Source organism: Propithecus coquereli, unplaced genomic scaffold (assembly GCF_000956105.1).
Source record: "Propithecus coquereli isolate 6110/MARCELLA unplaced genomic scaffold, Pcoq_1.0 Scaffold59, whole genome shotgun sequence".
Classification (NCBI taxonomy): domain Eukaryota; kingdom Metazoa; phylum Chordata; class Mammalia; order Primates; family Indriidae; genus Propithecus; species Propithecus coquereli.
In genome coordinates, this window is record NW_012151840.1 from 7582582 (window position 1) to 7597182 (window position 14601).

General features: G+C 39.8%; 2 protein-coding genes across 2 annotated transcripts in view; both read left to right on the top strand.

Annotated features, from left to right (window-relative positions):
- The first annotated feature begins 2442 nt into the window (after positions 1–2442).
- On the top strand, positions 2443–2853 carry LOC105821917 (histone H3). The gene has a single exon (XM_012658772.1). The coding sequence runs from the start codon at positions 2443–2445 to the stop codon at positions 2851–2853; it is 411 nt and encodes a 136-aa protein (XP_012514226.1).
- An 864-nt stretch (positions 2854–3717) lies between these two features.
- The window catches only part of LOC105821923 (histone H2B type 2-F-like), a 12132-nt gene continuing 1248 nt past the window's right edge, over positions 3718–14601 (top strand). The window contains exons 1-4 of the mRNA XM_012658777.1: positions 3718–4129; positions 9043–9101; positions 11295–11354; positions 12262–12334. Of these exons, the coding sequence (XP_012514231.1) occupies positions 3753–4129; positions 9043–9101; positions 11295–11354; positions 12262–12305 (540 nt within the window). The 5' untranslated portion in view covers positions 3718–3752 and the 3' untranslated portion in view covers positions 12306–12334. The remainder of the gene's footprint in view (positions 4130–9042; positions 9102–11294; positions 11355–12261; positions 12335–14601) is intronic.

Consider the following 14601-nt stretch of genomic DNA (forward strand, 5'->3'; position numbering starts at 1 on the left):
TCCACCGAGCTGCTGATCCGCAAGCTGCCCTTCCAGCGGCTGGTGCGCGAGATCGCGCAGGACTTTAAGACGGACCTGCGCTTCCAGAGCTCGGCCGTGATGGCGCTGCAGGAGGCGAGCGAGGCCTATCTGGTGGGGTTGTTCGAAGACACGAACCTGTGTGCCATCCACGCTTATTAACTATAAAAGTTAAATAAGTCTCATGACTCCTAAATTCTATATTTGACTATAGAGCTTGAGAATCTTTTTGTTATTTAAAACAACCACATCCATACATTATGGTCAAGAATACATACATCATAAAGAAAGAAAATTGCAAAGAAATGTGACACTTGAGTGGGCTACCTTGGACTGGCAGCCAGACTGTATGAGGTAGTTTCCCCTTCTGATGGGAATAGTTCGGTGGAGAAGTTTGAGAAACACTGGATGGTTTGATTACGTGATGGGAAAATGCTTCTGTGCTTTTAAAATGTATCCCTTAAGCCTAAAAAAATGAGAATTCCATCGCAATAATTTTACTCTTTTGCTTTAGAATATTATGCAGGCTTTGTTTCTTATACAGGACAAGCCATTATTTCTCTGAGACTCAGTTTTCTTATCTGTAAAGTGAGGAAAATAGCATCTATTTCACAGAATTGGGATTAAATGATATAAGGTATGTAGAAGATCTTTTAAACATTGAGTAGTGCTCTCTATATGTAAGACACTATTACAAAAACACCACAGGGAGGGACATTTGTTCATATCAGTTACGTTTTTGTATGATATTTTAGATCTCCCTAGAGAAGGTTGCTTCTACCCATGAGAAACTCTTGAAGATTTTAATTAAGCTAACAAATTTCTACATTGTGTTTAGTGTTCAGGAAATCCCCTTGAAATTGAGAAGGAAAACCCCCATCTATTACTTGGCAGCGTGACGGCCACCTGAGACCCCCACCCCTCACGGAAGACCCGCATCAGCATAATACTAACTTACCACCTGGCCCATCAACTAATCTATTACCTGGCACATCAGCATAACACCTATTACCTGGCGCATCAACTACCCTATTACCTGGTGCATCAACATAATACTTACCTGTTACCTCACACATCGACTAATCTATTACCTGGTGAGCATTAGCCACCTGATACCCCACCCCTCAGACCACCCCAACTTAATAAAAGTGTGAAAAATTGGGTAGACGGGGCTCAGAATTGGTGGTGAGACCCCTCTGAGCCCGCCGGCAAATAAACTTCTGACTCTCCGACTCTCCATGTGCCCCTCGGTTTGTCCTCAGGACCACCCGCTGTAACACTTGCTGTAACAAAATCACTTTTATTTTACTGTGACTTCTGTAGGAAGATGGTAATTCATAATGATACCATCAAGGTAAGTTTTAAGCTTCTTGGGCCTGCTTTTGTTCTCAGGTTTGAGTTTTTATAAGGTTTGTATGCAATGATTTTTCAGTGAAATAAGCATATGATTACAAGTTGTATATTAACTAATACAACTTTTAGGTGTCATAACCATTGCTATGACATGCACTTTTTTGAACAATACATACCTCAAGGCATATGAAATAACTAAAAGGCAAAGGATCTTCACTCTCTTCATAGAGAATAGGAAAAATATTAAATTTTTAAACATTTTAAAACACTTTATTGAAGAAAACGTTAGCAATTTAGTAACCAATGAATAATTTGCTTTGAAACTTTGTTTTAATTTGTAATCTGGTTGGTAAGCACTTGACTATAGAGTATTCTACATTATAAAGGAGAAATTAATATTTCTGGTGTTATCTTTGACTTAGAAGCATTTCATTTGCAGGACCTAACTGGCCATTAATGTGGGGGTGAGGAAGAGGGAAACTACATCACAGGTGGAAATGGCTGAACGAAATCAGAATCTCTAATATCAAGTTGGTAGGGGTCAGCACACTACAGATGAAACGGGTATGGCTGGGTTCAGAAGTCAAGTATATGTTAAGTTTAATTTTTGATTCCTTCAACTACATTGTTTTGTTAAGCTTCAGTCAAGATATAAAGCATCTAACCTGCTGAGCACAGCTGTTGGCTGTGGTGGAAGTGTTACAGTTAGAGTGTTACAGTAAGAGGTAACTTAAAACGTAGGCTGAAACCTAGCTCATAGAAAGGCATGCTTGTATTCGAAGAAACCTGTTAAAGTATGAAAAACACTTTATACATTGCTTTTACAAAAGTTACAGCAATTTAAAGAAAGGCCTAAAAAAATTCCAGGATCAATAAAATTATAGAAAAGGGAAAAGAGGAAGGAATAAGGGAAGATTAGCAGAACAATCTTCTACTTCAGTAAATAGGATTGAATTTTAACCAATGAGGTCACGAGTTCGGAAACGCCTCACTTTTCTGGCCCAATCAAAACGAGGCAATGTCTATAAATAGGCCTGCGTAGGGCTGCTTGAATAAAACTAGTGAACTGTCATGGCTCGCACAAAGCAGACCGCTCGCAAGTCGACCGGTGGCAAGGCCCCGAGAAAGCAGCTGGCTACCAAGGCGGCCCGCAAGAGCGCGCCGGCCACGGGCGGCGTGAAGAAGCCGCACCGCTACCGGCCGGGCACCGTGGCCCTGCGGGAGATCCGGCGCTACCAGAAATCCACCGAGCTGCTGATCCGCAAGCTGCCCTTCCAGCGGCTGGTGCGCGAGATCGCGCAGGACTTTAAGACGGACCTGCGCTTCCAGAGCTCGGCTGTGATGGCGCTGCAGGAGGCGAGCGAGGCCTATCTGGTGGGGTTGTTCGAAGACACGAACCTGTGTGCCATCCACGCCAAGCGAGTGACCATCATGCCCAAGGACATCCAGCTGGCCCGCCGCATCCGCGGGGAGCGGGCCTAGGGCATGCGTTTTTAAGTAGTCGATATAAAGGCTCTTTTCAGAGCCACTCACGTTTTCATCAAGAGCAGCTGTACCAGCTTTTCAGCTGGTGGCCGTCTGTTCTACGCTGGTGTTCTGAGTAGCGGGGTTAGGGAACGCTGGCAGTGGTAGATGTTACAGAATCCACATGTCACTTGGCCCGCGGCAGAGGCGTGGTCTCTGTGGTTCCCGCCAACCCTGCCTTTACTTGTTGGTTTAAAACTAGAGCGCCAACTTTAACCGATTCTGTAAGGAAAACTGCTTGGGGCAAGAGACATTGTGCTAAATCCCGAGATATGTAAGATCCTGAGGACGGGTGGAGGCGAGTCCGTCTTAAATCATAAACCCTTTAGGAATTTTATAAGCGTAAATTAAGACTTAGATCTTCCTCATTACACAATACAGGCGGTGCGCAAACCGGAGCAGTCATTTAAGGAGGGAAGTAAATGCCTAGAGACTTCAATGTACAGGCTGAGGTATTGTTCCAAGAAACGAGAAAAAAACAAAACTTCCACATAGTATAAAAGGGAAAAGTTAACTTGTCTTTAGTTAGCATTTAGGATTTCATGACTACAATTGAAAGTGAAAAACAACAAAGACCCCAAAGAGGTGAAACTCGCTTTACGTAAATGGTTAGTGTGAAATGAAACATTTTGATTGGTTAACAAGACTTGTTCTAATGACCACTAAGGAAGCGCGGCCAATCTATTATTTACATGGACCCCACCCCTCTATGACGACACTTGTGAATTAACCAATAAAAACGCACCACTGTGTGAGCCTTCATTTGCATACAAGCTCTATAAGTAGTGCGTAACTAGGCTGTTTTGTTGTAGTCGGGGATTACTTCCTTTGGTGTCTTCTGCTTCAGTGCGTTGAAAATGCCGGATCCAGCAAAATCAGCTCCTGCTCCCAAGAAGGGCTCCAAAAAGGCTGTCACGAAGGTACAGAAGAAGGATGGCAAGAAGCGCAAGCGCAGCCGCAAGGAGAGCTATTCCGTTTACGTGTACAAGGTGCTGAAGCAGGTCCACCCGGACACCGGCATCTCGTCCAAGGCCATGGGCATCATGAACTCGTTCGTCAACGACATCTTCGAGCGCATCGCCGGCGAAGCGTCCCGCCTGGCGCATTACAACAAGCGCTCCACCATCACGTCCCGCGAGATCCAGACGGCCGTGCGCCTGCTGCTGCCCGGCGAGCTGGCCAAGCACGCCGTGTCCGAGGGCACCAAGGCGGTCACCAAGTACACCAGCTCTAAGTAAGGGTGCTCAAGGGGCACACTAGATCAACTGCTTTACCCCAAAGGCTCTTTTCAGAGCCACTTCAGTTGTCAGTAAAAAGTGGCTGTAAACACTCGTTATGAGGATTGGTTAGCTTTTCGTTAAGTAGCGTGTGACCGTGATCATTAAACGCATTTGGGTTTAAGGACTGGGGGGCCTCCTGTAGTCTCGTCATGTGAGTCCTGCTGTTAACAATGGCTAATCCTCAAAATCGTCCCTACGCAGTCTAGCCGAGTGTGAAGGTACGCTAACTTAGAGAAAAGGTTTCAGCACAGTTCTGAGTGTGGTGTTTTTTTTCTTAAGGAGGAGTGTCCCCCAGCCCCACTTGATTCTTATGCCTATGTCTCCAAAGCTGTACTTCTATTTTTGCTTTCTTTTTGAGTACCGAACAAGGCGAGAGTTAACTTTCCCTAGCGTACAGACGGGAAGCCCCACCTTGCCCCTCTTCCCACTTGCTGCTGCTTAGTGTTTTAACCTATTTATTTCTTTTACACCTGCAGGTATCTGTCACAAATTTTGTTCGATAGAGTCATGTGCTTTTTCTCCACTGGCCTGCTTGTGAGTCCTGATCTAGCTCCTCCTATAACTTCTCCCTTCAACCAGGGAGAGATTTTTGCCCTTTCTTCCTCATTCCCATGGGACATCTGGCAATATGTGGAGATAAAATTTCTGGTATCTAAATGGGCAGAGGCTAGGAATGGGCAGAGACTGTTAAACATCGTATGCACAGCACAGTCTCCCCACAACAAAGAATTACCTGGCCCATGATGTTGATCCTTGTGTGGAGACTGAAACTCAGCACCCAAAGATCTCCCTAACCTTCAGGATTAAATCTTGATTTCGGTCAAGCCTTCCCTCAACCCTACTTAGACCATGTTACTGCTCTTTACTTGCTGAAAGCTGAGCATTCCATAGCCTTATTGTGACTGTTTACAGGTCCTTCTCCACAGGAAAACTACCTCCTCCAGGGCAAGGACTCTTAGTTCTGTAACAAACTTTACTGATTAACAAGCACCAAGGTGATTTTTATAAACACATTTCCAGGTGGCTCTCCTGAAGTTTCCTGATTCAGGTTGGAAGTGGGATCTGGAGAGGTGGTTTTTAGTGTTCTCAAGGGCATGTATGTTTTAATAGGATTTGGAGATATTTGGTGCTTGCATGTTAGGTCCTCAAATGTTAATCCACCTGTGAGAGTGTCAGAGTCCTCGTGTCACAGATATTCTGAGAAAGTAAACAATCTGAGGATGAATGGAGAGGGGATTTACGGTATACAAAAGGCCACAGTTACATGTGAGATGAATTTCCGAAGACTTCTCAGTTCAAAACTTGTATAACTCAAGACTGATCCTGACAAAAGCTAGTGGATGTTTCTTTTACCAAATAAAATATACCCTTGGGGCAATAGGAAAAATCTTAGTCTACAATTCATTTGACACTCAAGCTTTGAAATTAAGCTATTCTTGACCAATCTCGAAATTTACATGACAACTTTGTCCTTAAAATGAATTTTATTTTATAATGTAGGAGTTCAAATCTACAGCCAATTAAAAGTTGCATAAAATGTATATATGATTTTTTTTCCACTGGAAAATTAAGATTCCCAATTGAGTCATCTTTCCCTGGCCTTTTTCTGATAACTATCAGATAAGAGGCCAGGGAAAGATAACTGAGAATCCAAAATTTCTAGTGCAAGAAATCATGTATGGCACATTTTATGGTAGGAAAAAGTAACTTATTTTACTACCACAAGTGAGAGGGCCAAAGTGGTCTGTTTTCTACCCAATTGAGCCATTAGAGAGTCTATTCAATCTCTTCCTAGCCTAGGGTCCTGAAGTCAGGAATTCCCTTTTGAAGTTGTTAAAGAATTGCTGACTCAACTACTCAAAAGCTATCATTCATTACCATTGACCAAAAGATTAACTTCCAACTCATCCTGAAACTGAAGGCCTGCTGTCATCTGGCCAAAACTTGCCTTCTTCAATTATTATACTTATTTTCCCTAGTCTTCCAGCTTAGCCGAAGTGTTCTACTGTCTTGTAACATATTAACATCTTAAATTTTTTTCTGTGCTTTTGTTCTCCTAAATTTTGGCACTTAGTCTAGGTCTCTAGACTATGCAAAGCCTATCGATCTGCCCGTTCTTCAAGTTTCGCTCTGAGAAACCTTTTCATGTCATTCTAGTTCTCAGGGAAGTCTTTCTCCTTTTAGCTCTTATGACCGTGTTCCTTGCACAATTAACAGTTATGTAGCTTTGTAAACTGTAGCCTTGTTCCTCAATTTCTTTCTTTCTTTTTTACATTTGCTAACTTGTCTTCTACTATAGAGACATACTTCTTGGTATTCTGCAAAGGCTATCCCAATGCCTATAATAAAACGGTTTCTCAATGACAGTTTGTTGACTGATTGCCCAGTCCTTAGAATACTATTATAGAAAATTGATCTGACAGTGGTAGATTCAAGTACTCTACTATTTTTCTTCACTTTTTTTCCTAACGTTTTCTTGCTCCTTTAGCCCAGGACACTCTTTTAATTGTCCTTAATAATTATTGTCCCAGTTTAAACAACTGTTAGAGATTCAAAAATCCTGAAAATGGTAGATAAAGTACTACACCTGGTAGCTTTCCTTCAGCCAATGTGTTTGTAGCCAAAACAATGAGATTAGAGTGGAGGTTTGTCTCCCTGGTTTGAGGTGCTGGAGAAATGTTCTGCTTTTCCAGTGCTTTGAATAAGGATGAGGAGAAAGGTGCATTTGAGAAGACAAAAATGGTTTGTGGTATTAGGAAAAAGGGCTTCAAATATCAGATCCAGAGAGCACTGCAGTTGTGTAGAAATGGGTTTGGCCTGGGTCAGGTCAAATGTCATTGAGATGGGTTATGTCATCTCTTTAAGGATTGGTGAATGAATTGTGGTATGTATAGAAACCTACAAAGATGATGACAGAAGATGACAGTTTCATCTTCTGTTATGATTTTTAGAGAATTTATTTTAAAACTGGTACAATTACTAAAGCTGGTCTCAAAGTGGAACTTAATACAATTGAATTTGGACAATCATAATTCAAGTACAGGACAACAGAAAATAAGTATATGACCTCTTTGTGGGATAAAAAGCTATCAAAGAATGTCCGGGTTTAACAAGGAAGGAGCAAGATTGTTTGGGAGTTACTAGATCTTATAGAAGTGTTTTCTTTTTTTTTACATTTGGTTAACTATAGTTGAACTATAACAGATCATATGACTTGGCAAGAATAGAAAACTTCATACAAATCTTTTAGGTCCCACAATGTCAACATTAATAAACTTTTGAAAAGCAAAAGCAGGCTGTGTTTTTTCATCATATATTATCAAATATATATTGAACATATAATATGAACAAAGCAGTGAGATAGAGGATAAAAAGATGCAAATGCATCTAAGGGGATTACACTGGTATAAAGATAATTACAATTTAAGCAAGATACATTATTCCCAAAAGAGGGGTCAGAAGGAAATGTCATGTGAGTTGAGAGTGAAAGGTTGCATCTGATTAAACAGTTTAGAAAAGCTCCATGAGGAGAATTTACATGGTGCCAGGTACTATGCTAAGTGATGGAGAAACTAAAATGCCCACCTCGCCAAGTCTATGAAGGTTAACTGGAATTTTCTTTGTGACTAGTGTGCACCAAGCATCCTCTGGGATTTTAAAAAAAGTTTTAGTTGTACCCAATTTTCATGGTAACATCTTTCAACTTTTTAATAATCTGATTTGGGCAGATGGAATTCTCCATCATTTCATTTTTATTCTGCGATTAGAGGTTATTAATTCCTTACCCCTTATCTAGCTTGTAACATTTTTCTTTTACTGTAATATATCTCTTTAAAACATTTTCTATTTTCACATAGACTGTTATTTTATGTCATCATATAGAACTGCTCTGGCTGTTCCACCCTCTAACCTGCGGAATGCAAAGCAATTTCAGTCACATCACACTTGGTTTATAGCATCTCAAAACTGTTAGAGGTAGAGCTTTATTCACCATGGTCCTGGCCTGAGAGAAATTTGATTTTCTTGTTCTGAGATTGTCTTTCCTTTGGGTGTGACTATTAGAGTGGTGAATGGATAAGCCTTTTTATAGTTACCCCGAATACAATTCATCCAAAAATCCTCTTGGTTTAAAATACATCTAGTATCCAACCACATCTCACCACCTCCACTGCTATTTCCCTGCCCCAGGCCATCACCACATCTCCTGGATATTTGCAATGGCCTTCTAAGTGGTCTTCCTGCCTCTGCCCTCTCCCTTTTCTATTTCCCACAAAGCAGCTGGAGTAAACTTTTTTTTTTTTTAGAGACAGAGTCTCTTTCTGTCACCCAGACTAGGGTGCAGTGGCACGATCATAACTCATTGCAGCCTTGAACTCATGGGCTCAAGGAATTCTCCCACCTTGGCTCCCGAGTAGCTGGGACTACAGGTGTGTGCCACCACACCTGGCTAATTTTTTTTTTTTTCATAGAGATGGAATGTCGATATGTTGCCCAGGTTGGCCTCAAACTCCTGGCCTCAAGTAATCCTCTTGCTTCAGCGTCCCAATCTGCTGGGATTATAGGTATGAGTCACCTGCAACTGGCCTAGAAACAGACTTTTTGAAGCAGAAGTCAGCTCACGTCATTCCCACAGCTTCCTCCCCAACTGAAAACCCTCCAGTGGCTAAGAGTCAAGGCCCACACACTCCTCTTTCATCTCATCTCTCACTCTCCCCCTGCTGTTTGCTCCATTTCATCACACTCTTCTCCTTGCTCTTCCTTGAATACACCAAGGCCTTCTGATTTCAGGACTTTTGCAATTTCTATTTCCTCATCTCAGAAGACTCTCTTCAGACATTTGCATGACTGGTTTCTTCATTTCTTTCAGGTTTCTACTCAGAAGGTACCTTACCAACTTATTATTCAGGCCGTCCCTCACCATCTTAGGTAAGATAACAAGCCACTTCTTCTCCCTCTGCTTACTTCCTGGTACTCTTATCCCCAGGCCTTTCTTAATTTTCCTCTGTATACTATCTGAACACTAATGTATTTATTTACTTTTTTATTTCTGAGTCAGGCTGATATCAATAAAACCTATTCTTCCCTGCTTACTTGAACTCCCTGCTTTCTGGGTGCATAACTTCTCAATTAAAGGCTAATTTACCAGCTTCTCTTGCATCCAGTTTGTCCTCAAGACAAAGTTCTGGGCCAGCGAAGTTTATTGAAGAGACTGCCCGTTCCCCACCATGTGTTCTTGGCAACTTTGTCAAAAATAAGTTCACTATAGATGCGTGGATTTATTTCTGGGTACTCTATTTTGTCCCATTGGTCTATGTGTCTATTTTATGCCAGTACCATGTTGTTTTGCTTACTACAGCTTTGTAGTATAATTTGAAGTCAAGCAATATGATTCCTCCAGTTTTGTTCTTTTTGCTCGGGACAGCCTTGGCTATTCTGGATCTTTGTGGTTCCATATAAATTTTAGGATTATTTTTTCTATTTCTGTGAAGAGTGTCAGTGAGTTGATCACTTCTGCTTGTTCAATTGTTTCCAGCATTTTCAAGGTGAAGTTCTATTCTTGTCATCTATTCAGGAGCCAAAGTTTTCCTAAGAATACAAGGAAGACTTTTTCTTTTTCAAATTACAGTCCAAAAGGCAAATAGGTGAGATGACAGAGTCCCAAGACCACAAGATTTCTTTTTGGGAGGCCAAGAACTCACTAAGCAGTAGATGACATATTAATATTTTAGGTGGTTCTACTAAAAAGAGGTTTAAGAAGCTAGAGAGAGGCCGGGCGCAGTGGCTCACACCTGTAATCCTAGCACTCTGGGAGGCCGAGATGGGCGGATCGTTTGAGCTCAGGAGTTTGAGACCAGCCTGAGCAACAGCGAGACCCTGTCTCTACCAAAAATAGAAAGAAATTAATTGGACAGCTAAAAATATGTAGAAAAAATTAGCCGCGCATGGTGGCGCATGCCTGTAGTCCCAGCTACTCGGGAGGCTGAGGCAGGAGGATCGCTTGAGCCCAGGAGTTTGAGGTTGCTGTGAGCTAGGCTGACCCCCTGGCACTCTAGCCCGGGCAACAGAGTGAGACTTTGTCTCAAAAAAAAAAAAAAAAAAAAAAAATAGAAGCTAGAGAGTATCTCACTGTTAACCAATCCAAGGACTTTGCTTTGGATGGCCAAAGCTAGAAACAGCAAAGTAGAAGAACTATTAGAGCTTGAGCAGTTCCTTATATTTTTCCTTGGAGAATCCAAACCTGAATGCTGGTCCACTGTCCCAAGAATGGTGAAGAGGTAACACAGCTTGGGATTAGTTGAATATTTAGAGAAAGAAAAAGAGAGATCTAGGGACTGGAGCAGCACCAGGCACCCAGAGGAAAGAATACTGTGGCAAGAAATGAAGGATGCAGATTAGTGAAGTGAAGTAAGGAGCAAATTATCTCAGTTGCTTCACATGATCAAAGGCAATAATTATAAATTAACAGGAGGTAGGTGAAAATCCATATCATTCCTTTGATATTAGTGTTTTTAACACTCAGGGGCATCACATATACCTAAAAATAAGACCTTGTTGTTTTTTCCTTGGCAATAATGTTTTAATTTTGCATAAGTCTTAGTTTCTACTTTGTGGGATTATCATTTTAAAATGCATTGCAGGAAAACTCTCTTGGCCAGAAAGGAGTGTAAAACAGAGTTCAGACACACCACAGATATAACCCTGGGCAACAGTTATTCAGTGTTCTTAAGAAGAAAATTCCTGATCCTAGGGTTGTTAGGCCTTAAACTACTTAAAATATCTCTCTGGAACTATATTTCATCTAGTTTGGCTGTCTACTTACTCAAGACTCATATTCTATATGTAGAATAATGAGCAGGAGAAAGGTATGCTGATTACCCCTGTGACTATCAACCATAAGATTAGTTCCAGCCAGGAAACATCCTTTTTTTTCTTAGGCTTCTTCACTCTCTTCTTGCTGCACTATGAAAATTTGAATGATTTTACTTACCTAAGTGTCTTTGTAGGAGATTTTTCCTATATCTTTTTAGGAGTTTGAATTCTGATTTTCATAATTTTTTCACATTAGTATCAAGGTATTGGGCAATAGAAATTATTCTTAAATAACTTTTTTTTTTCCAGAAACAGCAAGTATGTGTAGAGAAGAATACAATTTTAGGATTAGCTGGAGAGTTAACCAAGGTAAAACTTGAATTCCAATACTTAGCCTAGATAAAAAAGGTATGAAACTTTTTCATTTGTCTAAGGGAAGTTTATTTCATGGTATTTATGGTCGTGGGGATGTGTTTGGGAGGGAAAGGAGCATAATAGAGAAATATTTATAGATTAGTATATGTAAATCATGTACAGTGGGGGAAAAGTAGAGTCTCAAAGATTATAAAAGCAAAGCAAACCAGAAAAGCTGTGACTATTCTTCCTGGCATGAGGAAATAATATATAGATTATATTAGTATATATGAACTACATCATGTAGATTAAGTCAATGGATGGAAATATAGCGTCCTACAGCATAGAGAGGTGAAAGTAAATGCATTTGACCCTTCCTGGCAGGGTAGAGGGATGATGTGTTCCTAAAATCTTATGGATATGCCATTGTATAGCATATTAGTAAAGAATACAGGCTCTTGAGACAGACCACATGGTGTATGGCCTGGTTCTGCTCTTTTTCAGTAGTTTGAGTAGGGCAAGTTTCTTAATGTGTGTTTTCTCATCTGAAAATTGGGAATAATAGTAATGCTTGCTTCATAATGTTTTTATGAAGGATAAATGAGTAAATACATATAATAATGCTTAGATTAATGTTTCACACTTAATTAACAATTCAATAAATGTTAGTTGATGTTTGGAGTAGAGAAGTCCCATTGAGTGCTATGCAAGTTTCCTAACTCTACCACACAAGTGAAAATAGCTACTGATTCAAGATAGTGTACTGAAGATATGTTGCATTCTTCCCATCTTCCACCTCAAATTCCTAGAAATGATAGATAATTGACAAAAAAGATGACAGATGGGATGAGAGTAAAGAGTGCAATAGAGGACTTCTGCCGATGAGTGGACCAAAAAAAATGATCCAAACTCTTTGGAATAGGATACTGCAAGCAAAAGTTCGTCTTGGGGCAACTGACAGGGTGACTGTTTGGATACCACAGCAAGAACAGCCGGTAAGGTTTATTCATATCTACCTCTCTCCTACCTTGGGGAATGTAACAAGCCATGGAAATCTTTGACTCCAACAGTGAGTGTGGCATTTGGTTCAGAGAGCAGGAAAATGTACCAGGTAATTGGGAGCTCCCATGCTGAAAGGACTACTGGAAACTTACCTAGTATTATACTATATATTGTATTCCATCCCTCATCACAGGCACAGGCAAAGGAACAACCCAGGCAAAGACAAACACATAACCTAGAGTCATCAAACATTTGGGATGAGTCAATAAAATCAGAGACACCCAACTCAGCAAACAGTGGAACCCAAAGAAAGAGAGTTAACTGAAGAGACCTCGGAATAAGTGTACTTAATATCCTCAGAGATATAAGACAGGATAATGCAAGAAAAATTAAAGATCTTGGACATTTTTAATCTGATTATTGACATAAAAATTCAACAAGGGCTAAATCCAGAATAGGACAGACATAGTTAAAACAGATGAGCTGAAAGATCAAGCCTGAAATTCCTCCACAAAGCCATATAAAAAGACACATACAAAGATGAAAAATATGAAAGAAAATTTAAATGACATGAAAGATTCAGATGTCTGAAAATCAATATGATAAGTTTGAGGAGGGAATAGAGGAAAATATAAGAAATAAAGATCTGTTTAATAAAATTTGCTGATTGTGCATTAGCACAACTTCAGGAAACATCATTTAAATCATAATCTTTGCCAATGGCGTCCCCTACTGTTATGCATTATACAACCAAAGTCATGGGGAAATGACTAAAAGGATATTTCACAGGAACTAAATACATGTATACGTACATCCTCAGACTACAAGGTCCTATTAAACGCTGAATATACACAAAGAAATTAAAAGACTCCTCACCTAGATTCATGGTGACAAAATTTCAGAACAAGGGTTAAAGAGAGAGTTCTAAAAACACTCAAAAAATGCTAACAAAGAAATGGTAATTGAATTTACATCAGACTTCTCATTTGGGCTACACTGGATATAAGACAATGAAGCATTTTTTAAAAATCTAGGGAAAAGAATTTTGAAACTAAACTTTTTAAATTTAAAAAATGTTTTTAGAGACACAGTCTTGCTCTGTTACCCAGGCTGGAGTACAGTGACACAATCATAGCTCACTGTAGCCTCGAACTCTTGGGCTCCAGCAATTCTCCTGCCTCAGCCTCCCAAGTAGCTAGGACTACAGGTGTGCACCACCACACCTGGCTAAATTTTTCATTTTTATTTTTTTAGAGATGGGGTCTCGCTATATTGCCCAGGCTAGTCTTGAACTCCTGGGCTCAAGCGATCCTCCTGCCTCAGCCTCCCAAAACACTTGAAACTAAACTTCTATATTCAATCAAACTATCATTTTAAGTGTGGTTGAATTGTCAGACTCTTTCTAAAAGAATTACTAGAGTTGTATTCCAGCAAGAATTAAAAAAAAGATTCTGAGGGAAGATGTGGGATACCAGAAGAAAAGGTGGCTATGTACCTGATAAAATATATTGCTAAGTCAATGTAAGTTTTGATTCTAAAAAATCAAAAAGAAAGCCTGGAATTAAATTCTAGATAATATGGAAAGGAGGTTGGGAGGACAAGAGTGAAGAAAAGTAAAACAGGCTAAGTAAGATTTATGTTCTATTCAGGAGGAAGATGTAGATATTATTACTGCGGAAGTTAGAAAGATGTAGATGTAAAAAATACATATACATAGCACTAGAAGAAGGATATTTCATATTCATAAATGTAGTGATCCATTAAGAATGATCATGAATTGTTTGCACTTAACACAGATACACACACGTGCAAGTACTCACAGAAATGTACACATAAGGACTTTTGATAAGTCAACAATCACAGTGATGATTTTAACATACTTTTCTCAGGAATTGACAGATCAAATTGACTGAAACTTATTGAGGATATAGAGGATTTGAAGAACATGATTAACAAGATTAATTATAACTATACTTATACCTATACCATCTTGTATTCAAAATAGGCAACTTACATTATTTTCAAATTCACATGGAATATTGGACAAAAATTGACCATGAGTGAAATAGCAAATTAAATCTCAACAAGGGCTGAAAAAGATACAGGACGTATTCGCTGCTTACAAAATAGTAAAATAACTAACATATTCTCTTGATCTATACTCTCAGGAAAAAGCACATGGGTTAAAGGAGATATCAAAATAAAAATTATATACTTTATAATAAATCCAATACTTAGCCTAGATAAAAAAGGTATGAAA

What these genes read in the sequence shown, in the direction of transcription:
- LOC105821917 (XM_012658772.1), top strand. Translation starts at nt 2,443, where the DNA reads ATGGCTCGCACAAAGCAGACCGCTCGCAAGTCGACCGGTGGCAAGGCC.